The following is a 22,943-nucleotide window of genomic DNA, read 5'->3' as shown; positions in this document are numbered from 1 at the left end:
ATGAAACATATAATCAAATACGTAGCGTACAACGTATAAAACGCCTCTAATCGGCAATATATGCAATGCCGTATATATTCCGTATTCTTCCGTGCGCTCGTGAAATATCTACATATCGTTATCTGTTCCTCTCTCGAGACCGCGTAACGGATATAGTCGCACGAACGTGTTACCGAAGCGCGATAGTACTCGATATCAACTTTGCAATTACCAACTCGTTCTAGTAAATAGACGGGGCAGTTTTGGCGCACACGAGAGAACGCGACGAGCGAGATGGAGCGAGATATCTTGTGCGCGATGTATCGACAACTACCGGGATGTTTACAGTCTTCCCGGGGCTTATGTACACGGAAGTAAACAACTTAAGTTTCTTATTGTTAGCGAGCTGTCTTGTGCAAGACTCGCCTTTGTATCTCGCGAACGAATCAATCCCGCGGCGCGATTTCAGAAAATTTGACATTTTAATGAATACAAATATATAAGTATAAGAATTACTTATTTATCCGTTAGTATTATTTATATTTATTTGGGCACATTTGTTTATCTAAAATTAGAGATTAAATGCAAAATGAAGTTTTAATTGAGTTACAATAGCTCTCGATGATGTGTTTTATATAATAATTAAAAAGAAATTCAAAGAACGGATAAAAACTCAAATTAAAAAAAAATTCAATGATGTGTTTTATATAATAATTAAAAAAATATTCAAAGAACAGATAAAAAACTCAAATTAAAACAAGACGTTCTGAAAAAACTTTTATTCCGTTTTCCTTTAGATTTCGTAGCATATCGAATAAAACATAAGTAATCGAATATTTTTAAGCATAAAATAAATTGAGAGATTCAAATTTTATTTAACAATAAATTTCTTTTTCTTATCCTTGATTTCATTATATAATAGTTGCATAAATTTTACACACGCCAATTATTATTATTATTATACTATAGTTATGCGACTTGTATCGTTTAATTGTTAAACACCATGAGAGAGAATTATGAAAAGCAAAGATTTTTGTTGTTGGTGATATCTAAAACGGAACGTATATTTTTCAAAAGATTTTTCACTTGACGTGCAAAAAGCAGGGAATAACGTATTATCGACAGGTCCACTTTACATAATTAGGACAAACGGGGGAATACCATGAATGCTAGGCACACTTGTATATATCGATACTGACCTTCTTAACTTGAAAGTGCTCCGTCCTCAGGTTCTCGACGATCTCCTGGTCGGGCTTGACGGGTTGCGGGACCGACGACCGGAACCCATCGAGTACACCCTTGATCGTGAACTTCTTCATCGCGTCTGCCAAATAGGGTCGACCATTCGGGGGGGATCACATGTGCAATCGCGCCGTTCGTCCCTCCGTCCGTCCGTCTGTCCGTTTGACGTCCTCTCGGAAAAATCGCGGTCCGGGATTTTCAGATTTAGGCTCGTCGTCCTCTCGGCTTCTCAAACGAGCTCGAGCTCGCGTTCACGGAAATCCAGTGACATATTCGCTTTCTCTCTCTCTCTCTCTTCTTTCTTCTCTCTCTCTCTCTCTCTCTCTCTCTCTCTCTCTCACGGGTCGACTCTCCCGACACGGTGGACGTTGCTCTGCCGCGGAGCCGATCCTCTACATCTTGACAGTACGTGTCAACGGTATCTCGATGATGCGAACGCGCGGCCGCTCGCTCGCTCGCGCACCAAATCTCCAGGTACGGGATGTCTCGAGACGCGCACGAGGACGACGTTTATCGGTCGTCGCTTTTACGCCGAGCGCGAACCCGAGACGTGGCGAGAATTGTTTTCGTAGTTGACGGCAATGCGGTGTTGTTTAATCGCGCCAGGATCAATAACTGGCAACAGGCTCATGTGGACTTTCGCACGGTTGCGAATGCGAGCTACGCAAGCGTAATACGAACAACGCGCGGCCGCGCAATCGCCCGCGAATCGCACGCGCGATTGGTCAGACTGGAGCGCGTCGTCTGCTACGTTCGCTCGCTGGCTTTCAAGGCGCTTTAGGCCGGGTCTACAACGGATAATTTAAGCCCTTAAGAAATTGACCAATCACAGTCGAGTATGAAGGAATACTCGACTGTGATTGGTCAATTGTCAATTGTCTATTGTAGACCCGGCCTTACATGTCAAAAATTGGCAAAATGCGAATACCGATCGCGTTATTCGAAAGCCAAGTAATCGATTTCGTTATTCGACCTGTAGATTATGTAAATAATAAAAATTATAAATAATAAAATTAATATAAAAATAAAAATAAATTGTAAATAATATGTGAATAATTGCAAATAAATTGTAAATAATAAAAATTATATAATAGTTATAATTTTGCAATTTTGCCTCGTGAATTCGAGCATTCGAAATGCTTTCATGGAAATGTACCTTTGCATAGTTCACGTTGATTCACGTGTATTGTTATTTGACTGAACTACCGATAACCTCAATGCTCAGGCATGTTTACATCTTTGCACTGATATCAGTACTCGATTTATGATTTTGACACAAGTCTTGCAAATTTTTTCCAGGTACATCTCTTGACAAACGGAATATATCTTTTTATCACGCAACAATTAATTATCGAGCATTCAAGTATTCATATAAATCTCTTTAATTTTTTTATTAATTATGTATTGATGTTTTAGAATTTATGAGAGAAACGATTATCTGAGGACGTAGCAAGTACATACATCAAAGCTGCGACAAGATGACAAACACCGGAGGTAAAGTAGTCGCCAATTTGCGACAAAAGTTTGTGTCTCAAAATGCAATACGATGGTTCCCTGGGCATATGACAAAGGGCTTGAAACAAATGCAGCAACGATTAAAACATGTCGATTGCATCCTAGAGGTTCACGACGCACGGATACCAATTTCCGGACGTTATGCCGATTTTAGCAGGACTTTGACAGGCTTGAAACCGCATATATTTGTATTAAGCAAAAAGGATTTAGCGGATAGAAAATATTCGAAAAGTATAGTCTCTACATTGAATAGAGAGGGCTTATCCAATATAATATTTACAAATCTCAAGGATGAGCAGTGTAAAAACATGAAGAAAATCTTACCCTTAGCCAAGAAATTAATATCTAATTCATCGCGTTATAACAGAGCGCAGGAAGAGTCTTACTGTATGATGGTTATTGGTGTACCCAATGTTGGAAAGTCTTCTCTAATCAATCGTTTAAGAAGCAATCATCTTAACATGGCCAGAGCTACCCACGTTGGCGCAGAACCTGGCATCACACGTTCCGTATTGACTCGTATAAAGATATCGGAAGATCCAACAGTATTTCTGTTTGATACACCAGGCATTTTAGCTCCTTCTATTAAGGACATTCATACTGGTTTTAAACTGGCTTTAGTAGGATGTTTGCAAGATCATGTGGTAGGATCATATATGCTTGCGGATTATTTACTGTTTTGGTTAAATAAGAATGGCCGGTTTGAATATGTAGAAGAATTAGGTTTGCCAGAACCAAATGACAATGTGTCATATGTGCTTACGTATATTGCTGCAAAGCTTAAAAAAATTATAAAAATAAAAACCATTGATAAACAAGTGCAAGTTGTACCAGATTTACAATTTGCAGCAGATTACTTTGTTAGCTTATTTAGGAAAGGAAAGTTGGGATCTTATTGCTTAGATATGGATTTAATAGAAAAGTCAGATTGTGATGTTAGATTAGGATGATAATTAGATTATAATAATGATAATTAGAAGTTTAAATATAATGTAAAAATAAGTATACATATATGATAGTTAATTTATAAAAGAAATTTTAATTAAAAGAAATTTATAAATTTCATACATCTTATACCTAACCTTGAAGATTAAGAAACTATAATTTTGAAGAAAGAATTACTTCTCAATTATCATATCTCATTTTTAAAATCACAAATAACTTTTACTGTTAATTTTTGTATGTTAAAATGTAACTAAGAATTTTATTTTAAACTCTATATATGTAATACATATATATCTAATAGTGCATGTAAAATTATGTGCATTTTTATAATATAATATAAATATTTAAAAAGATCAACAAAAGAGCAAATGTTACATATAACTAAGAGAGCATATCATTGCAATTGTATTTCGGTGACTTTTCTCCTTATCAACTTCTAGATCTGTTATGCTACTTTGTATTCTTTGGCAATACGTCAACCGGTTACATACCAAATCATTTAGCTGTAGAAAAAAACCAGCTTCCATTTTCATTGGTAGTGACTCTCGAAAAAAGATGTACACGTGAAAGTGTTGTATCGGAAGGAAACAAGAAAACGAGAAAATGATATAAAATTGATTCATTTATCGATTTAGTTAAGAGATCAAACTTATCATTTTACGTATATCTTATCGGGAACTTTAAAATTGATTGCAACTTGAAAGTTTCACTCTGAAACATATGTTTCATTCTTTTCTTTCTCGAATTAATACGACACATTGGAATTAATTTATAGCAAAAATGTTTGCGAGAGTAACGTTCTATCCAACTTTGTTTTACAACATCGTTATGGAAAAGATAACAACTCGAAATTGGTACGATAGGATAGATGAAACTGTTATACTGGGCGCTTTACCATTCCGGCGGATGACAAAGCAGGTATGTTTTCTAGAATTTTAATTTAAATTTTTTTTTATTAAATTTAATTAAAAAAGATTGTTGATGTTTTTTTATTTGATATTTTCTTAAAAAATCTTATAAACATGTGATTGTTCTTTTGATAGAAATAGAGAAGATAAATTTCAATTAAATTCTATAATATTACTTTACTTATAATATAATATTTATTATTTCTCATTTCTTTTTTTTAAATCTTTTTTAATCTTTTAATATTTTCATTTTTTAATAAAAACTCGATAAGATTCTACAAAACAAATGTCTATCATATAATTTATCTTTATTATAAAATAATGTGTATATGCTTTATAATATGTACATATATATATATATATATATATATATATATATATATATATATACACACATACATACATATATATATATATATATATATATGTATCTATGTATGTATGTATGTATGTATGTTTATATTTTAGTGATATATATTTAATAATATATTTTAAAATATGTCATATATTTGAAATTTATATCATTTGGACAAATATAATTTCATGCAACTAAATTATAATGTAAGTATGTAAATAAATTTTCTGTTTCAGTTAATTGATGATGAAAATATTAAGGCTGTTGTATCTATGAATGAAGATTATGAGTTGTCTCTATTATCTAACACAGAGAAGGTAATGTGGTAGTAAAATTTTGAAAATGAAGTGAATATGCTAAAAGGAGCTAACAAAATATGTAAAACAATCTTATATGTGTAAATTAATATTTTTTTTTCATCAGGAATGGCACAGACATAATGTAGAATTCCTGCAGTTGTCTACAACAGATATCTTTCACGCCCCTTCTCAGGAAAAACTGCAGGATGGTGTAAATTTTATTAATAAATTCCGTACTGCACCATCTAGAAAACTGGGTAATCCACCAGATACTATTAAGGGAAGCAATCAACCTGGTACAGTTTATGTTCATTGTAAAGCAGGAAGAACAAGAAGCGCAACATTGGTTGGATGCTATTTAATAATTGTGAGATTAGCATAATTTCTTAATTGTAAAAGCACTCAAAGATTGCTTGAATCATTAAATCATAAAAAAATGTTTTGTTTTAGAAAAATAATTGGTCACCTGAAGAAGCAGTAAATTATATGCGAACAAAAAGACCACATATACTGCTCCATACAGCTCAATGGTCTGCGTTAAGACAATTTTATGCAGAACATATACAATATAAGTAATAAATTAAAAGTTATATACATATATTTTTTTATTATATTATTTATATGAATGGATATGTGCTGTACAAATAGGTAAATAATTTTTGAAAATTTATTGTTAGATATGATGTATATCATATATTCTATTATGCTGTATATCATGTATTCTTCTAACTCGAACATAGCAAAATAAGAATGAAAAGATAATCTATCATAAATATGAACTTATTACACAATCACATTTCTTAATTATTTATAATAAATAACGATTTTTTCTTCTTTGATTTCTTTATTGATTTTTATTTGTAAGTTCAATCTTTTTTACGTGCATGGATGCAAATTTAGTAGCCTGAGTCATTGCTTTTTCTAATTGTACTTGAAAATCCTGTGACACTTGTATTGATTTCATACTTGCAACTAACATAGGTTTGAATCCTTTAATAGATCCTTGCTTTCCGTTAAAAATTTGAAGAATGACATCCATCCAGGTTTGTGCATTAAATGCTTTAGAAACTATCTCCTGTATGAAATAATAATTGCCAGATAACATGATTATTAATTTAAATATAAATTACATGTTGCTGCCTACACACGCAATTTATATTAAAATGTACATTAAATGTATGAATGAAATATAATACCTGTGGTACAGAACATCTTGCTTTTACAGATCTATTAGTAATAGATAGAACCAATATTGGTACTTTAGAAAAGGGAGATATAACTTCGTGCAATGACAAATATGTAGGATTTTTATTTAGGCAATGTACGATAAAACACGATGAATCCAGTGTATTGGTGATTTCACGAATTATAGAAGCTCTACAAAATGCTATTATTTAGAATTAAGCAAATAATTACGATAAATATGAGATATGAAATATTATATACTTCTCATTTTCTTTTTCTTGCAACCATATTGCTTTGTTCAAATTCTCTAAGCTTGTCAAGCATTTCTCTTTAATTAAATATGGTAATGTTTGTATATTTGGATCATTAATTTCTTGTTTTATTCGATTTATTTCTTCCTGAAATTGCTCATATGTGAATTTGTTACTTTTTAATGTTTCTTCTAACTCCGCAATTCTCTGACTTATTCTTTCACCGGCCTGTTTCATACGTAAAGCCTCTTGGCCGACAATGGCTTTAACAGTGCGTTTTGTTGTTCCCTTTGAGGTATATGTTAAAAAACAAAAGTGTTGCAAAACACTTGTATTATGTACATGAGTGCCGCAACACGTTTCCCTAGAAAAATAAATAAACATACACATATAGATAGATATTCATTGTTAAATGAAATTTAGAAAATAACTTGATATTTAAAATTTGGATTTACTAACTTTGATTTCAAGTTGTTAGCATTGATTTCTATGACTTTAATGCCTGTGTAGGGATATATTTCCCCAGGGATCAATGTAATATCATCTTGTTTTAATAGTTCAAGTAAATTTAAAGTTTCCACAGTTATTGCAGCACGGGTTTGTATGATATTATTGATACAATGTTCTATTATTCTCATTTGATCCAATGTAAGTTGCTCACCAAATGAATTAAATTGAAATTTTAAATTATCCGCATTGACCGTAGAACTACTTTGATAAACTACTTGCATAACTTGTTTTAAGGCTGCATTTAATAAATGTGTTGCTGTATGATGTTTCATAGCTCCAATACGAATATTTGGTTCTATATTGACTAGACAATCATCTCCTATTTGTAAATACAATTCTGATGTGCTGAAAAATATATAAATGTATTGTTTTATATGTATTGATTATTTAATGATTTTTTTATGATAATTGTATAATTAAAATAATTTTATACATATATCTAAATATAGAAAAATATAAAAGATATTTACGGTAAATCTATTTTGGCAAAATATCCAGAATGAATCACATAGCCATTTATTTTTATGACATTGTCTATGTTAAAAAATAGATTCTTGATAGAAATATTGCCTATATCTGAAACTTGACCACCTTCTGATGAATAACATACAGTCTTATCCAATATAATACCAATTTCATCAGTACTGTTATATATTTCTTTAACATTTATAGTTTTTCTAGTCTTATTTATAACTAATTCTCCTACAATATATAAAATAGATATTAGTTTGAATTAAATTATACTTTAATTAGAATATAACATATATCTGTGGAATTTACTGTAATATTACCATTGATAATAATCCCAATGAGTTTGCTGTTAAGTGCTGGAAATTCATAATTGTTTCCATTATATGTATAATTGTATTTAAATGAATCATTTGTTTTAGGCACATGATCCTTTTCAAGTATTTCCAAAGATTCCTTAGTAAGTATGCTATTTTTGTCTAATCCAATTTTTGATTGATATCTATGATTATCAAGTTGCTTTTCAAAATCAATTTCATCAAAATGTAATGATTCAATTTCTGCTAATTCTGCTATAGTTTCTGAATTAAGGCCATATGTATCATATAATTTAAATGCGACAGTTCCGGATAATATGTTAGTTTTACGCCTGTAAATCATATATTATGAATTCTAAATACATTATGTTTATTTATCAATATATTATGTTTATAATATTAATGTATTATGCAACAGATGAAAATGAGCGATTTCTTTATCTATGTCAATATTCTCTTGTTTCAAATATCTTACAATTCTTTTAACATGGATTGTAATTCTTTGTAGCCATCGACTAAACCAGGAGCCATCCAATCAGTGATTGATGCTAGTTCAGGACGAATTTCAATCATCTTACTCCATTTTTTACCAGATGTATTTCGCAATCTTTTGAACAGATCTTCCTCAAAGTCTATTATCCTTTGTACCTGAAAAATTGTATCCAACAATATTAAAATCATATGTAAAAATCCAATATCTCTTTTTCCAACAAGAATGATTTCGGGAATCTTTTGCATTACCTGTTTCAGATTATTGTGTAATTCTGGGTAAGCTGCATCTAAGTTATCAGCCACAGTATAAGCAAGTTCAGTAACTATGCCAGATTTTTTGAATATTTTCTCTCCCACATTTATCGCATTTCGTAATATTCTCCGTAGTTTTTTTCTGGTAAACATAAAATATCTATTGTATTTATATATAATGTATGACAATACATAAAATATATAAAAGATGAAAATATATAAAAAAGATTCTAGATACTAAAACATTACATACTGTTCTTCAGGTAACATATTATCAGCCAATGCAACAGTAACCATTCTCGTGTGATCTGCAAGAATTCTATAACCATAGTCAAGTTTGCCTGTATCATCATTATCAAATGTTCCTTTATAATTTGGCGCGTTCGAGTGTTTTTGTATTGCATCAAATAATGGCTGGAAAAGATCTGTATCATAATTTGATTTTTTGCCTTGTAGAAAGGTGACTAATCGTTCAAACCCCATGCCTGTATCAACATGATGTTTTGATAAAGGTACTATACTTCCATTTGCAAGCCTAATATAAAATATTACGATATTTAATAGACTATGCAATTTTATTACAATTCAATAAACTATGCAATTTTATTACAACTCATACAATTAAACTTTGTATACGTATTATATAAGAAAGAAACTTTTACAAACAATGAAAGATTTAATACATAAAGTAGTAAAAAATAGTAAACAAAATATATCAAAAGCATTATTTTATGATTTAACTAATTGTACTCCATATGTTTCTTTATAGAAATTGATAAGTCACCTTTCATATTGTATAAAAACTATATTCCACAATTCCATAAGATCTGCATATCCTTTATTCACTCGTGCAGCTTGATTGGTATTTCGTCTCATAAAATCCACATGTATTTCTGTACAAGGTCCACAAGGACCTGATAGACCCATTTCCCAGAAATTATCTCTCATACCAAAAGGTAAAACTTTGCATTCTGGAAGACCAAGTCTTAACCAAATATTCTTGCATTCCAGATCTGGAGCCATGCCTAACTTCTCATTACCACCGAAATATGTTACATATAAACATTCTTCAGGTATGCCATATACATTTGTTAAAAGATTCCAGGCATATGTACAAGCATCTTCCTGAAAATTTTACAGTTAAATAAATAATTATATAAAGAAGCATATCACAAGTATGAACAATATTGTATTATACATATATATACATATATACATACTTTAAAATAATCTCCAAAGGACCAATTGCCGAGCATTTCGAAGAATGTATGATGATAACTATCATTACCAACAACACTTAAGTCATTGTGTTTTCCACCAACTCTAATACACTTTTGCGAATTGACAACTTTTGCTGCAGGTGGTTCATGATAATCTAAGAAGATTCCTTTAAACTAAAGAGATGCGAGATAAGAAGCATAAATTTATCGACAGATTTTTCAATAGAAATAAATTTCAGAAAAAAGGTATACCTGATTCATACCAGCATTGATGAATGCTAATGATTGATCAGCAATTGGAGAAACAGGACTGGAACGAATAATACTGTGTTTTAAATCGTTAGAAAAATAATCTAAAAATTCTTTCCTGATCAAATTTGCAGATTTGTTGTTGCTAAACTGATTATACGAGCGAATGAATTTATGAAAAGTCATTTTTCTTGTTACGGGATTAATTATCGCGCATAAATAATACATAATATAAATAATTAAAACAGTCAGTGTTTACAAAAGTCCACATTAGGAGTCATTGGATATCACTTTGTTTTGCATAACGTGGTTAGAATGTACAGACAATTCGATCAATATCCATTCTGGATTAAACACGCGAAGTGTCATCAATTTAAAATGTTTATATGTTAATAAAGTTTATAAACATTATACTTTTGAAAATGCAAATGTACTGTTGATAAATATTAATATATGAATGTATGAAAAAAAGGTACATTTTAAAAGTTCGCGCCATCTAAAATTTTAATCGCGCCATCTCTTGTCAAATTGTGTCCATCTATCTAAATAGATAAATGATGTTGAGAAAAAGAAAAAGAAGACTCATAAATAAATAAATATATAAGTATATAATATAAATATATAATATAAATAATAGCGTGAAAAGAGAGACATACTAATATTTTTATATAATAAATTATTATTAATTAAATTATTTATATTTTTATTTATATTGTAGTTTATGTCCACGATTTCAATGTCCATAGAGGGAGTATCGCTTTCAGGGATCACCTAAAGCAGGTCATGATATCTCTCAGTCTTCTCTCTGATAACTGAACTGAGTTGCACCAGTTCAGTTATAAAGAACAGACCTAAGGTTCAAAAAGCTCTTTGAAATTTTAATTAGCAATTTATTCAATTTGATTTACACAATTTTTATATTTGCAATTATTTAAATGTAACAATATATTAAATAATATAAGATAGGTAATCGTCAATAATAAGAATATCTAATTATAAGATATCTACTAAAATATATATTTTTCATTTTTCGTTTAATATTACTCTATTTTACATCGAGAAATCAACAGAATTACTAGGAGACTATGACTCGATGAGAAGTAAATCAAGCTGAAATAAGTTAGAGATTCAAATTCAAGAAGCAAACTTTGCGATATTAGGAGAATATAATTTGAAAGAGCTTAAATATCTAAACTTGTTCATTTTAGCTCGATCGACTCGATTTACTTCTTATATCGAATGATATTTCTTTAACAATTTGATTTTTTGAGGATATTCACGAAAGAAAATCGCGAGAGAGAGAGATACACATTTTAACAATTATTAACATTATGCCTAATCATATTTCTTTGATAATTCTTTTGCGCAAGACGAGGCAATACGTGCGTGCGCATCATATTTATAAGGGCTGCGTTCGAAAATTTACTGCCAGTGCTGAAAATTTATAGTTTACGTGACGTACACTATAGATATGTAGGTCACGTGATTACAAGTCATCTGTGACTCGAAGCCCGAATCAAGTATTTGGTTATCTGAGAAAATCGTGAGTAATCTTTTATGCAAAATACTTCAAAAAAGAACATCAATACATATATGTAGGTCTTATCTGATATGCGAAAATCTGTCTAATTAATAAAGATTATAATATTTATTCCCCAGCTTTTTTATATTGTGTAATAAAACATGTTTTTATAGCTGTTCGTGTGGGAATAAGTTACTAATTGTTTTAATTATTATTGCACAAAATGACATCTCTTCTCAACGAGGGAGACGAAGTTCTCGTTATATTGGGAAATGAAGCATCTTTTCCTCATGATACGACAAAATTTAATTCTGCGATCAAGCAACGTACCGGACAACTTGGCAAGATGCATGTCACAAATTTGTTGGATCTAAAAAAGAGTAAATATATAAGTTTTATTTGCTTTGGAACATTTTTATTGTATTAATAATTACTGATATATTACACATTATTTCCAGAAAATTACAATGCTTCTGTTTTTGATGCCATTATTGCCATTTTTACACAACCATGCCCAAACGACGGAGGGTTCTTGACAGAAGCATTGAAAATTTTGAAACCTAATGGTTCACTTGTCATTTATGAACCATTACCGGCAGAGAAAAAATCAGATACACAACTTACCTATGCTGAAAGAATATCTACGTTAAAGTTATCTGGCTTTCTAGTAAAAAATATAGAACGACAGAGCCTGGACAAGGATTTAGAGGATGAAAAGCTTTTGCTGGAAATATATAACAATGCAGAGGATATTTGTAAAGTATTGGCAAATAAACCATCATTTGAGGTTAGTATTTTATACTAGTTAATTACATTATATTAGTTATATTAGTCAATTTGTATCTTATTCGAGAAAAATTGCTTCTAATACATTTTTCTCTTTAATAATTTAGGTGGGTTCCAGTATTCCTTTATCATTCATAGGAGAAAAAAGTAATGTATGGAAGCTTGATGATGATTTGATAGATGAAGATGAACTTTTAGATGAGTCAGATCTTGTGAAGCCAGATGCATCATCTTTAAGAGGTGACATTAATATTAAAAATTAAATATATATCAATTTTATATTACATAATTATATAAATTTAAAAATTTATATAAATTGAGTAAATTTTTTTTCAGTCTGTTCGACAACAGGCAAGCGAAAAGCATGTAAGGATTGTACATGTGGACTTGCAGAAGAGTTAAATAATAAAACTGTACAGGAAAGCACTGTTAAATCCTCTTGTGGAAGTGTAAGTCTTATATTATAGGCATTATTACAATGAAAATTTATGCACATGCTATATTTAATATTGTATTTTTAGTTATATAAATTAAATATTCTAAATTTTTAACAATTTTTTTATAGTGTTATCTTGGAGATGCATTTAGATGTGCCACTTGTCCTTATCTTGGAATGCCAGCCTTTAAACCTGGAGAGAAAGTAGTTTTGCCTGACACTCAGTTAACTATTGATTCTTAAGTATTTTTTTTCATGAATATTATAATAGCAATAAATGTTTATCTCAATTCAGGGAAATAATTGTACTGTTTTCATATGACTACTTTTTATTTAAATATTTTTCTGAAGTATACATATATACATTTAGTATAAAAAGAATGCATATAAAATATAATTGCTCCTTAAATAAAAACACTTAATAATTTAAATCTATGAACAATTTCTTAAATGTAATTAAATATATTAAATAATAACAAAAAAGATATTTATCAAGAATAAAAATATCTAATAAGATATATGAAAATAATTTTCATATACATTGGATAATTGAATTTTCTTTTTATTGTTCTTACTCTTCTTAACATCAAGAAATCAAAATTATTAGGAGAATATAGTTCAATGAAAAATATTAAGTTGAAATAATTTAAATTCAGATGTTAACTATTCTGTATTAGAATATAATTTGGAAGAATTTAAATATTTGTACTTGCAGCTATATATAAATTTAATTTAGTTAGCTCTTTCCAAAACTTTCTTAATTATTGATATATATAATCTCTTAAAGATATATAACGATTCTATTTTAATCTCTTTCTTACCCAAAATATTTATTATAATATTTACATGAACGTTTCTAAAAATTCACAATATGCTTTGATTAAAATTATTTTATTAAGAAAATTACAACACAGCATTTTAAATAATATACGTCTATTATACAGTGATATTTATGTAAATTCTTTATAGCCAACAAACGAAACGAAATTTTAATAATGTCATGGCATTAGAAATTTTTCTTATTTATCATGATCTATTTATCTTACATATAACATTATACATTTAAACTATATCTAATATTTAAAAAAAACACTTTTTTATAATATATTCTTGATACATATGTTGCTACATGCAAATAATTTTTATACAATTGCGTTTGATCATTTTTTTCTTCTTTCTAGTGCAATTAAAATCAATTTAAAACCAATCAAAGCAATTTGTAATTAATCTAAACAATATATAATTCAAATATATATATCAAATATATATAATAATCAAAGCAATTTGTAATTAATCTAAACAATATATATCAATATATGAATTTTAAATTTAATCCTCGATATCCAGAAGATCCCCGCACATAGCTTTCCAAAAGTCAGTAACTACTTGCTCAGCGACTATACGTCTTTCGTTTGTTGGTAGAGATGCTGCGTGTTCTCTCATGGCCGTAAATTGACCAAATAATTCTCCAAAATCGAACATTTCATCCCCCATAAGGATATCTGTAAACATATGATAAAATAAGTAATAATTTCTTTGCACATTTTTATTTTTATGTGATTCTTTATCTCTACTGACCAAGCATGTTCTGCTTATGTAACCCTTCAGGATCGTTCGTTAATCGAATATTCTCAAATTGTTCTTTAATTTCATTTACTTTGAGTGTTTCATCTACACATGGTTTATCTGTAAACATAATTCAACTTTTATATAAAGAGACAGAAAATATTACCCTCATATTTTCATTTTAACAAAAACAATTTGTGATACGCTACTTTTGAGTACAATATTAGGCCATGTATGAGCATGTAAAGCTTCTATGATTCTTTCGATGCCATATTTATTACCCTCTGTATCAGATTCTGAATCTCCTGTTTGATCTAATTCAACCAATTCAAACTTGTTGTGTAAACACCAATTTAGCACTGAAATATATAAAATAAAATTTGCAACATACTAAACATTGTACATATTTATATATTATATATTCGTATATAATATAAAATATATTTAGATATCATCAATCAATGTTTTCAAAAATCATAACTATACCTTTATCTCGCAGAAGTGTATCAGTTATTGCACTACAGGAAAATAAGAATACTTCTGCTGTTGTTAACGAATTAGTTAAGGATGCCAAAAGCTCTAGTTCTTGATCCACACTGTTCTATAGAAATTGATTGCCATCAACATATATTATTTTAATTGCTAAACTTCCAGTACAATTATGTATCTTACTGTCTGTGGATCATGGTACACGATTAATGCGTTGATTCCTTCCACTGAGAGTTTATAAGATATATTTTCTGTGGTGTGTATTAATATCTGTGATGTATAATATTTATTGTCAATATTCCATAGATAATCGACAGTATCATCTTTCTCGGATAATCGTTCTGCACCTATATCTGCAAAGAGATATCATAAGCATGAGATAAATACGCATAAAATATAATATTATAAAAGCTTAAAAAATTATAAAGTTATAGTCAATTATGTCACTCGAATAGAAAAGTAATAGAAGAGAATTGCAAAATCGTGGCCACAGAAATTTTGCAGAAGCTATAAATTTCGAATAAATTATACACAATATTAATACTTGTACTCACTTTCCGCGATTTCCTTAGCTTTTCCTTCTTTCGTGCTAACGATCAATACTCCAGGTAAATTCATTACGAATAATTGAAATTTATACCTACGAATTATTTTATTAATACAATTTGATTAAACGTTAATTGATATGTGACATAAAGCTATTAAGTTAGGTTAGATCAGATGATCGGACAAAGACAGTACTATGCTACAGTGACTAACAGTATTAAAAAACAGTCATTTATACATATATGCGTATATATACTTTTATTCGTGTATGACGTATTGCCTACTAATGCAACCATAGAAGGCGTATATCCCCTCTCCTTCAATTGTGCGAGGGAGAAAGAGAATCGCTATCGCTCTCTCTTTCTTGCAGCTATTCATCAGGGTTGGGTTTATATTTTTTTTAAATTAAATTAAGTTAAAGTTAATGGGTTAAAAAATTAATTTAGTTATGTTAAAAATTATACAAATAAAAAATTAACTCAATAAAAGTTACTTTAAGATTAAATTAACGTTAGTTGAGATAAAAGTTAAAATTTTGAAAAGCATTATTTCACTTTATATTAAATTAGATTGTAATTTTAAAATTAGATTACTCTAAATAATAATAATATGAATCATCAAATAAATTTGGGGGGAAAGTTAATAAGTTTAAATTTATGTGTTTTAAAAATAACTAGTTAAAGTTAAAAGTTAACTCTTTTTAAAATAACTAAGTTGAGTTAAAAATTATTAACTTTTTAACTTTTTTTTTAACTTTTAACTTTTAATCAACTAGTTATTACCCAACCCTGCTATTCATATTGCTCTCTTCCAAGATATAATTTAACAGATCCCTTTTATAAATATTTTATTGTGTTAAGATTACAAGAAATATTTGTCATAGGTGTAAATGGAAATATATATTTAATGAAATGACAACAGTAGGTATTTAAAAATTTTAAAAAGAACTTGAACTTTGAAGAATTCACGCGTTTTATCCTTGCAATATTCTTTTATGAAAGTAATTAAAAAATTAAATTTTACGAAAATGCAATTAAAAAATATAATATATTATTGATTGGAAAATATTATTCACAAAATATTTTTAATGTAAAGCAATTGTAAATAATTTACCTTTTTTTATTATTTTTATATTTTGCTTGAATTAAAAAGAGATATGATACAATCGCGGATACAACTGCGGATGTCCTGAGAAAGATAATTTATTGTAAATATGCCGATATTATTTAAACAGATATGTGAGATCCCCGTTGAACATGATAAAAATATTGTTTTCAATTAAAGTTATCCATTATGACAGGAATTGCATTATTATTGTGAAATGATAAATATCATCTTTCCTACGTGTGCGTGAAGCACGAAGTTTCGATATATAAATATTAATATATTATTTCTATAAAATAAATGAAGAAAACACAATTCTAAATTATAAAAATATTGCAAGGATAAAACGCGCGAGATCTTTCAAATTCAAGTTCTTCTAAATTTTTAAATATCTAATTCTAATATTATTTAATTATTTAAGGTGATTAAATTGCTATGTTTTTATTATTTAAAGATTACAAATTATAAATTATATTTCTCGATTATTTCTATCATCGAAATGACTATTGTCGCGTATTATTTACATCCGACATTAACAGATCGAACTGGAGTTTCTCAGAAAGAAAGTAGAAAACTGTGAATAAACTAACATTTTCAGAATTGGACAGAAAGAAAAGAAAAGAATAATTTATTATATTACAAGCACAGTGTATATTACAATTTTATTATTTAAATCAACAGGATGAAAGATGCATCTTCGTCCTTCGATTTTATCAAGTTATACTATTGTCACATATCAACGGTACAGTCCAGGGTCTTTCCGCCCAAAGAAAGAACATATAAAAGGGTAACTCTAATAAATGACTTCCACATTGCGGTAAAGAACGTTACAATTCATTTATCGTATAATTGAAATTTCCATCAATCGCAAAGTTTTCTGCGAACATGAGGCGATTAATATTTTTGTGAGTAAAAATAATTACTTTTTTAACACGATATTAAGCTGATGACAAGTTGATTACTAATTTAATAATATAATATTAATACAGATGACAGGTTGATTATTAATTTAATAATATAATATATAATATTAATAATTTAATAATATTGTTCTGTTTTAGAAGATAAATATATATATGTATACATTAATATTTAAAACAATGAAAAATTTACCTATTGCTTAAGAATATCTAAATGATACGAATACATTTATTAATCATTAATAAATTACAATTCTCTTTTTTTTATTATATTAATATATTTTTATTATATTATATTAATATTAATATATTTTTTATTATATTAATTATCTTTGTAATTATTCTATAATTACTTATTTTTCGTTGAATGTGTCTCTTTCTAGTGTCTTCATTAGCATATTGCTAATGAAGAATGTTACATCATCGATCATTCAAACATATCCTTCAAATCTGGCATGGTTGTTCGGTATAAATGATCAATTAGATAAAAGCAAGGAGACGACACGGAATATATGTATAAATCAGGAATGCAAAAAAATTGGTATTAAAAATAACTAATTTATTAAAAATTAAACATTAAAATATTCAAATGTTTAATCAGTTTGTTGAAGATTAAACATTTAAATTTATTCTTTCTTGTATTAATTTTTTTTTCTAGCTAAGGTAATATCAGAGAGTATGGACAAATCTAAGAATCCATGCGATGATTTTTACGAGTACGCTTGTGGAAAGTGGCCGGAACATAATCCTATTCCAAAGGGAAGTCGTTCGTGGAGTTTATTTCATATGCTTCAAGATAATGTAGAAAAACAAGTAAACGGTAGTTATATAATATGTTGCATCACAACACTTTAATTTGAAACTCATATAATATTATAACGATATTGAATTTCATAGTTATTTTGAAAGAAGAATCCAAAGGAAGCGATATTTTGGCATTAAAGCTTGCGAAAAAGTGGTATGCAGTCTGCATGAATACTGGTAAGCATAATAGTTTTGGAATCATCAAATTGTATACAAAAATTATTTTTTATTGATATGATAATTCCTTGTTTTACAGATGCGATGGACAAGCAAGGACTCGATCCATTAGTTACCACTTTATCGCGTATAGGCGGCTGGCCGATGATAATGGATCCAGACGAATGGGACGAGCAAGAGTATAGTTGGCAAAAAGTGGACGATCAATATGTGCGCTTGATGGGAAGAAATACTTTTCACGATCTGCATGTAAACAGATATCATCCAAACAAGACCGTAGTGGTAAGAAAAATAGATATATATTAATATAAATAACATAAATTAATATTACGTTCTTATTTCATTTATTTATTATTGCATATTGTAATAAATCTAATTTGATTATATTTTTTTCTACTAATACGTTTTTATTATTAGATTGATACTCCGCATTTGCCTCCGGATACCTATAAATTATGGATTGCAATTTTGTACGATAATGATGAAATAGAAGACTATGATCTCAGTGACTATGATCTCAGTGAGGATAGTCAGGAGCCTGGAAACGAAGATGATGATGATGATGATAATGATGATGATGATGGCAACAGCGAGGACAATGATATTAGTGATGACGATACAAATGAACAAAATGAAGATAAAGGCACAAAGAAGAAAATCGGCAAGAAAAAATCCACGGATAAGTTTAATCATCAAAGAAAAACAAAAACGCAACACAATAAAAAGACAAAGAGTGGCACTCGAATTCTTGGGAAGCATAAGACGAAGAAACAAAGAGTAAAAAGACAAATTATACCGAGAAAAATCCATAGTAAACGTGCTCAGCATCTTACTCATCGTGAGAAATTGCGGAAGAGTAAAAGAAATCATGTAAGAAAAGCACAACATGAAGAAAGAAGAAAGGAAACTTTGGAAACGACGACATCGCAAATAATTACGGAAGAAACGAGTGATGAAGGTGATAAAACAGCGCAGCAGGTATATGCTAATTACATTTCGGAAGTAGCTCGTGCTATAGCTAAAGCGAGAGGCGCTGACGTCTCGGAGGAACACATTAATAAAGATATCGAAGATATGATCAAGTTTCAGGTGAAACTAGCGCAGGTGAGCAATTTAGCTATTATATTCTACTGTAAGATTATCAGTGAAGTATTTTTTAATGATGGTATATTTCAGATTACTATAGAATCTGAGGAGGATGCTTTGGAGTTGACGCTTAACGATTTTCAAGTGTGGTATGACGAAAAGGAGTCTAAAATCGCTAATAGTAAAGTAAGTTATTCTCCCATAAATGTCGTTTGAATTTTGTTAGTCTTATATTTTTATGATTAATGAAATCCTTTAAACCACAGATTGATTGGGTGTACAAAATTACGGAATTATTTGACGAAGCTCATGTGTCCGTGAATGGTGATTTAAATCTAGAGGTTCAATCACCAGATTATTTTGAGGCTCTTGTTTCTTTGTTGGACGAGACATCGAAACGAACGATCGGTGAGTTTCGAAAATAATGTCATGTTAATGATGAAATTATCCATACATGCGCTTATACATATAAAATATGTTTCAGTGAACTACATACACTGGCAATTTCTGAGCACAATGATAGAGGCTACTACGAGTGAAATGAGAAACTTATATTACACATGGGAAAAATGGGAAATATCGGAATCTGAGGAAGAAGAAGATGATGAAGATGAAGAAGATGATGAAGATGAAGAAGAGGAAAGCGAAGAAGAATGGAGGTTTGATGTGAATTTTTTTAAACGTCATGAGTATTTTCTTTTTAATTATTTCTTTTACAGTAAATAAAAAGAACAAATCTTTATTTTATATTATTTTACTTATTATTTATATTAGCATAATCTGAATATATATATATATATATATATATATATATATATACATATTTATATTCAGATTATGCTAATATAAATATATAATAATATATAAATAATATGCTAATATATATATATATGTATATGTATTAAAATATTGCTAATTTATATTATATTGATGTTAAATTATAATAAATGTTGCCACAGAGAGTCCCAATGCATGAGTAAATTAGAATTGCATGATATTCTAGCGTACGAATATGTTAAAAGACATTTCTCAGACAATATTACGAAGACTGTAAGTATTTTATATTAATTATTAAAATTGTTGCAATTTATTTTCATTATTATTCATAATAGTTTTGTATGTGTGCGTATGTGTATATTTATAAGTTGTCTAATATAATCTATTATATCTATTATATATTTATATCTATTGTCTATAGGCAGAAGATATGGTCGACGATATACAAAAGGAAGTAGAATATCAAATTAAAGAATCAGATTGGCTGGATGAAGATACTAAAGATTATGTTTTCGGGAAACTAGTGAACATGAAGAAATTTATTGGATATCCAGATTGGTACCGAAATAATACCATTGTTAAACGATATTTTCAAGGAGTAAGATTCTTAAAAATTATTATTATTAGTTAGTTGTTAGTATATAAATAGCATATGTGCCTAAAAGACATCTTCGAAACATCTTTAAAAATGTCTTATCATCTTTAGATATTTTTAAAATATCTTTTAGCTTTTTGTGCTGTCTAACGACCGTGATGTTTAATTATTTTGTTTCCTTTAAGCTCATTATTACCAATTCGTATTATGAGAATACGCTTAGCTACTTCAGATATCGTAAATGGAAACAGCTACGACAGATAAAGCAAAAGGGCGATGATGATGATGATGATGATATGTAAGATTTTTAATGCATTTTTTCATACCTGTTTAAACAATTACATCTTCTTTTCTCTTAACTCGCAGAATGAATGTTAATCTTTATACTAACAAATTTTGTTTTGTGTTACAGATGGTGGATGAGCCCTTTAACAGTAAATGCCTTTTTCTCCCCATGGTCGAATGCTATAAGTACGTTTGTTTTTAATAATTAAGATTTAAGTTTTTTAGAATTTCCAATTATATGTTGCCATTTTTACTATAACATTAATCTCTCTTCCGATTATAGGCCTTTCGGCAGCGGATTTCCAGAGTCCATTTTTCGCTTATAGTCGGCCACAGTAAGTGGATAATTTAATTATAAAAATATCGCAACGCGATACGCATAACGATATAAACAATACAAATGAACTTACGATTGCATCATGTGCTTCTATATTAATTCTTAATAAAATGTTTTTTAACGATATAATTTTATTCTAGAGCTATTAATTATGGTATTGTTGGAGTCATTATGGCTCACGAAGTTAATCATGGATTCGATGATGATGGTATGTATGAAATAAAATTGCACTGTAGATTATTTTATACTTTCTATTAATTGCTGTTATATTAATTGTTAATCTTTTTATTTTCTTGTTTTGCATATATTCGAAGTGTTATGTAAAAATATTTAATATGAGAAAGAGAAAAGAAAAGAAATTATTTTTAGGAATCACATATGATAAGAACGGTAATCCTGCCGAATGGTTATCTATAATGTCTCAAGAGTACGGGAAAAGAGCAAACTGTTTTGTAGAACAATTTAATAATTATCCCATTGAAAAAAATTCAAATAAAACAATACCGGTAAGTTACTTATATTTAATTATTACCTAATTGAAATTATTAATATTTTTACATTCAAGAAATGTTTGATTATGACAAATTGTTGATAAAAATTGTAGGACTATGGCAATCAAACATCAGGTGAAAATATCGCGGATACAATGGGATTACAAGCATCATTTAGAGCTTATCAAAGGAGGGAACGAGAGTGTGAAAAACCGGATACCGTATTGCCGGGTTTGGAAGAAGTCACCAATGATCAGCTCTTCTTCCTATCATTTGCCAATGTGGGTATCGCAGACAGTGATTATAAAAATAAAATTATGAAAATAATAATAATTAAAGTAAATATTTGTGGAGATATAAAGGCACTATATGTTAAAATTTGTAGGTGTGGTGCGAAGCTACTATCAATTCGGAAGCTGCTGAGATAAGAGCCAAGATGGACGTACACAGTCCTGGACGTTTAAGAGTGATAGGTTCTGTTTCAAACTCAAAAGACTTCGCCAAGGCTTTCAATTGCCCTGTTGGTAGTGCAATGAATCCCGAAAGTAAATGCAATATCTGGAAGTAATGTAGAAATTATAATAAGTCAAATATTTGATCAATATGTATAGAAAAATATTCGACAAAAATGTTTTATCCACTTATATCGATGAATAAACTGACGCACATCTAAGGAAGATTTTTCATTTATGAATTGAGTTTTTTCATAGATTTGAGATTTTTATCACGATCAGATCTTAATAAAAGAAAATATCTCGCATAAATTATCTATGAAAATATACTGATGAATGGAGCGACGTATATATCGTATAAAAATACTTGCTATTTTTTAAGA

The 22,943-nt window shown here is 29.1% G+C and overlaps 6 protein-coding genes across 16 annotated transcripts in view; 3 read left to right on the top strand and 3 right to left on the bottom strand.

Moving 5' to 3' along the window:
• LOC105253306 (syntaxin-binding protein 5) overlaps positions 1 to 2,005 on the bottom strand; it is a 34,076-nt gene extending 32,071 nt beyond the window's left edge. For 3 of the 8 annotated variants that reach the window (XM_011261250.3, XM_011261254.3, XM_020028134.2), the window contains exon 1: positions 1,179 to 2,003. In XM_011261250.3, the coding sequence (XP_011259552.1) occupies positions 1,179 to 1,298 (120 nt within the window). In that variant the 5' untranslated portion in view covers positions 1,299 to 2,003. Of the gene's footprint in view, positions 1 to 1,178 lie in introns of all 8 variants that reach the window. The other 5 variants (XM_011261253.3, XM_011261252.3, XM_011261258.3 and 2 more) reach the window with 3 other exon arrangements.
• A 320-nt stretch (positions 2,006 to 2,325) lies between these two features.
• LOC109609716 (phosphatidylglycerophosphatase and protein-tyrosine phosphatase 1) lies at positions 2,326 to 6,050 on the top strand. Of its 2 annotated transcripts, none has more exons than XM_020028135.2 (6): positions 2,326 to 2,520; positions 2,638 to 3,303; positions 4,457 to 4,599; positions 5,181 to 5,261; positions 5,368 to 5,610; positions 5,694 to 6,050. In XM_020028135.2, exons 2-6 carry the CDS (start codon positions 2,700 to 2,702, stop codon positions 5,817 to 5,819), a joined length of 1,197 nt encoding a protein of 398 aa, XP_019883694.2. In that variant the 5' UTR covers positions 2,326 to 2,520; positions 2,638 to 2,699; the 3' UTR covers positions 5,820 to 6,050. The 2 variants fall into 2 exon arrangements, with proteins under 2 accessions (XP_019883694.2, XP_019883695.1); XM_020028136.2 differs by having other exon boundaries at positions 2,330 to 2,520; positions 2,638 to 2,715; positions 5,694 to 6,048.
• A 12-nt stretch (positions 6,051 to 6,062) lies between these two features.
• LOC105253305 (alanine--tRNA ligase, mitochondrial) lies at positions 6,063 to 10,468 on the bottom strand. Its single transcript, XM_011261249.3, has 12 exons — positions 10,191 to 10,468; positions 9,939 to 10,112; positions 9,503 to 9,843; positions 8,972 to 9,253; positions 8,716 to 8,860; positions 8,450 to 8,622; positions 7,981 to 8,306; positions 7,660 to 7,891; positions 7,139 to 7,534; positions 6,690 to 7,043; positions 6,440 to 6,620; positions 6,063 to 6,318 (listed from the first exon to the last, which is right to left on the bottom strand). Exons 1-12 carry the CDS (start codon positions 10,413 to 10,415, stop codon positions 6,088 to 6,090), a joined length of 3,060 nt encoding a protein of 1,019 aa, XP_011259551.2. The 5' UTR covers positions 10,416 to 10,468; the 3' UTR covers positions 6,063 to 6,087.
• Positions 10,469 to 11,627: 1,159 nt separating this feature from the next.
• On the top strand, positions 11,628 to 13,248 carry LOC105253304 (anamorsin homolog). 2 transcript variants are annotated; one of them, XM_011261247.3, is made up of 6 exons: positions 11,628 to 11,730; positions 11,883 to 12,089; positions 12,168 to 12,496; positions 12,603 to 12,735; positions 12,832 to 12,944; positions 13,061 to 13,248. In XM_011261247.3, the coding sequence occupies exons 2-6, from the start codon at positions 11,933 to 11,935 to the stop codon at positions 13,172 to 13,174; spliced, it is 846 nt and encodes a 281-aa protein (XP_011259549.1). In that variant the 5' UTR covers positions 11,628 to 11,730; positions 11,883 to 11,932; the 3' UTR covers positions 13,175 to 13,248. The 2 variants fall into 2 exon arrangements, with proteins under 2 accessions (XP_011259549.1, XP_011259550.1); XM_011261248.3 differs by having other exon boundaries at positions 11,668 to 11,782.
• A 981-nt stretch (positions 13,249 to 14,229) lies between these two features.
• LOC105253303 (alpha- and gamma-adaptin-binding protein p34) lies at positions 14,230 to 15,857 on the bottom strand. 2 transcript variants are annotated; one of them, XM_025412086.1, is made up of 7 exons: positions 15,789 to 15,857; positions 15,541 to 15,626; positions 15,170 to 15,339; positions 14,984 to 15,098; positions 14,707 to 14,856; positions 14,510 to 14,617; positions 14,230 to 14,433 (listed from the first exon to the last, which is right to left on the bottom strand). In XM_025412086.1, exons 2-7 carry the CDS (start codon positions 15,602 to 15,604, stop codon positions 14,261 to 14,263), a joined length of 780 nt encoding a protein of 259 aa, XP_025267871.1. In that variant the 5' UTR covers positions 15,605 to 15,626; positions 15,789 to 15,857; the 3' UTR covers positions 14,230 to 14,260. The 2 variants fall into 2 exon arrangements, with proteins under 2 accessions (XP_025267871.1, XP_011259548.1); XM_011261246.3 differs by lacking the exon at positions 15,789 to 15,857 and having other exon boundaries at positions 15,541 to 15,760.
• A 1,576-nt stretch (positions 15,858 to 17,433) lies between these two features.
• LOC105253302 (membrane metallo-endopeptidase-like 1) lies at positions 17,434 to 22,781 on the top strand. The gene is made up of 18 exons (XM_011261245.3): positions 17,434 to 17,541; positions 17,940 to 18,097; positions 18,215 to 18,376; positions 18,454 to 18,537; positions 18,617 to 18,819; positions 18,955 to 19,641; positions 19,714 to 19,809; positions 19,890 to 20,031; positions 20,108 to 20,282; positions 20,583 to 20,673; positions 20,822 to 20,998; positions 21,181 to 21,293; positions 21,408 to 21,466; positions 21,564 to 21,615; positions 21,758 to 21,825; positions 21,987 to 22,123; positions 22,222 to 22,389; positions 22,494 to 22,781. Exons 1-18 carry the CDS (start codon positions 17,522 to 17,524, stop codon positions 22,674 to 22,676), a joined length of 2,775 nt encoding a protein of 924 aa, XP_011259547.1. The 5' UTR covers positions 17,434 to 17,521; the 3' UTR covers positions 22,677 to 22,781.
• Positions 22,782 to 22,943: the final 162 nt, after the last annotated feature.

Source organism: Camponotus floridanus, unplaced genomic scaffold (assembly GCF_003227725.1).
Source record: "Camponotus floridanus strain SB8 unplaced genomic scaffold, Cflo_v7.5 scaffold47, whole genome shotgun sequence".
Lineage (NCBI taxonomy): Eukaryota > Metazoa > Arthropoda > Insecta > Hymenoptera > Formicidae > Camponotus > Camponotus floridanus.
This window is presented reverse-complemented; position numbering and strand designations above follow the sequence as displayed.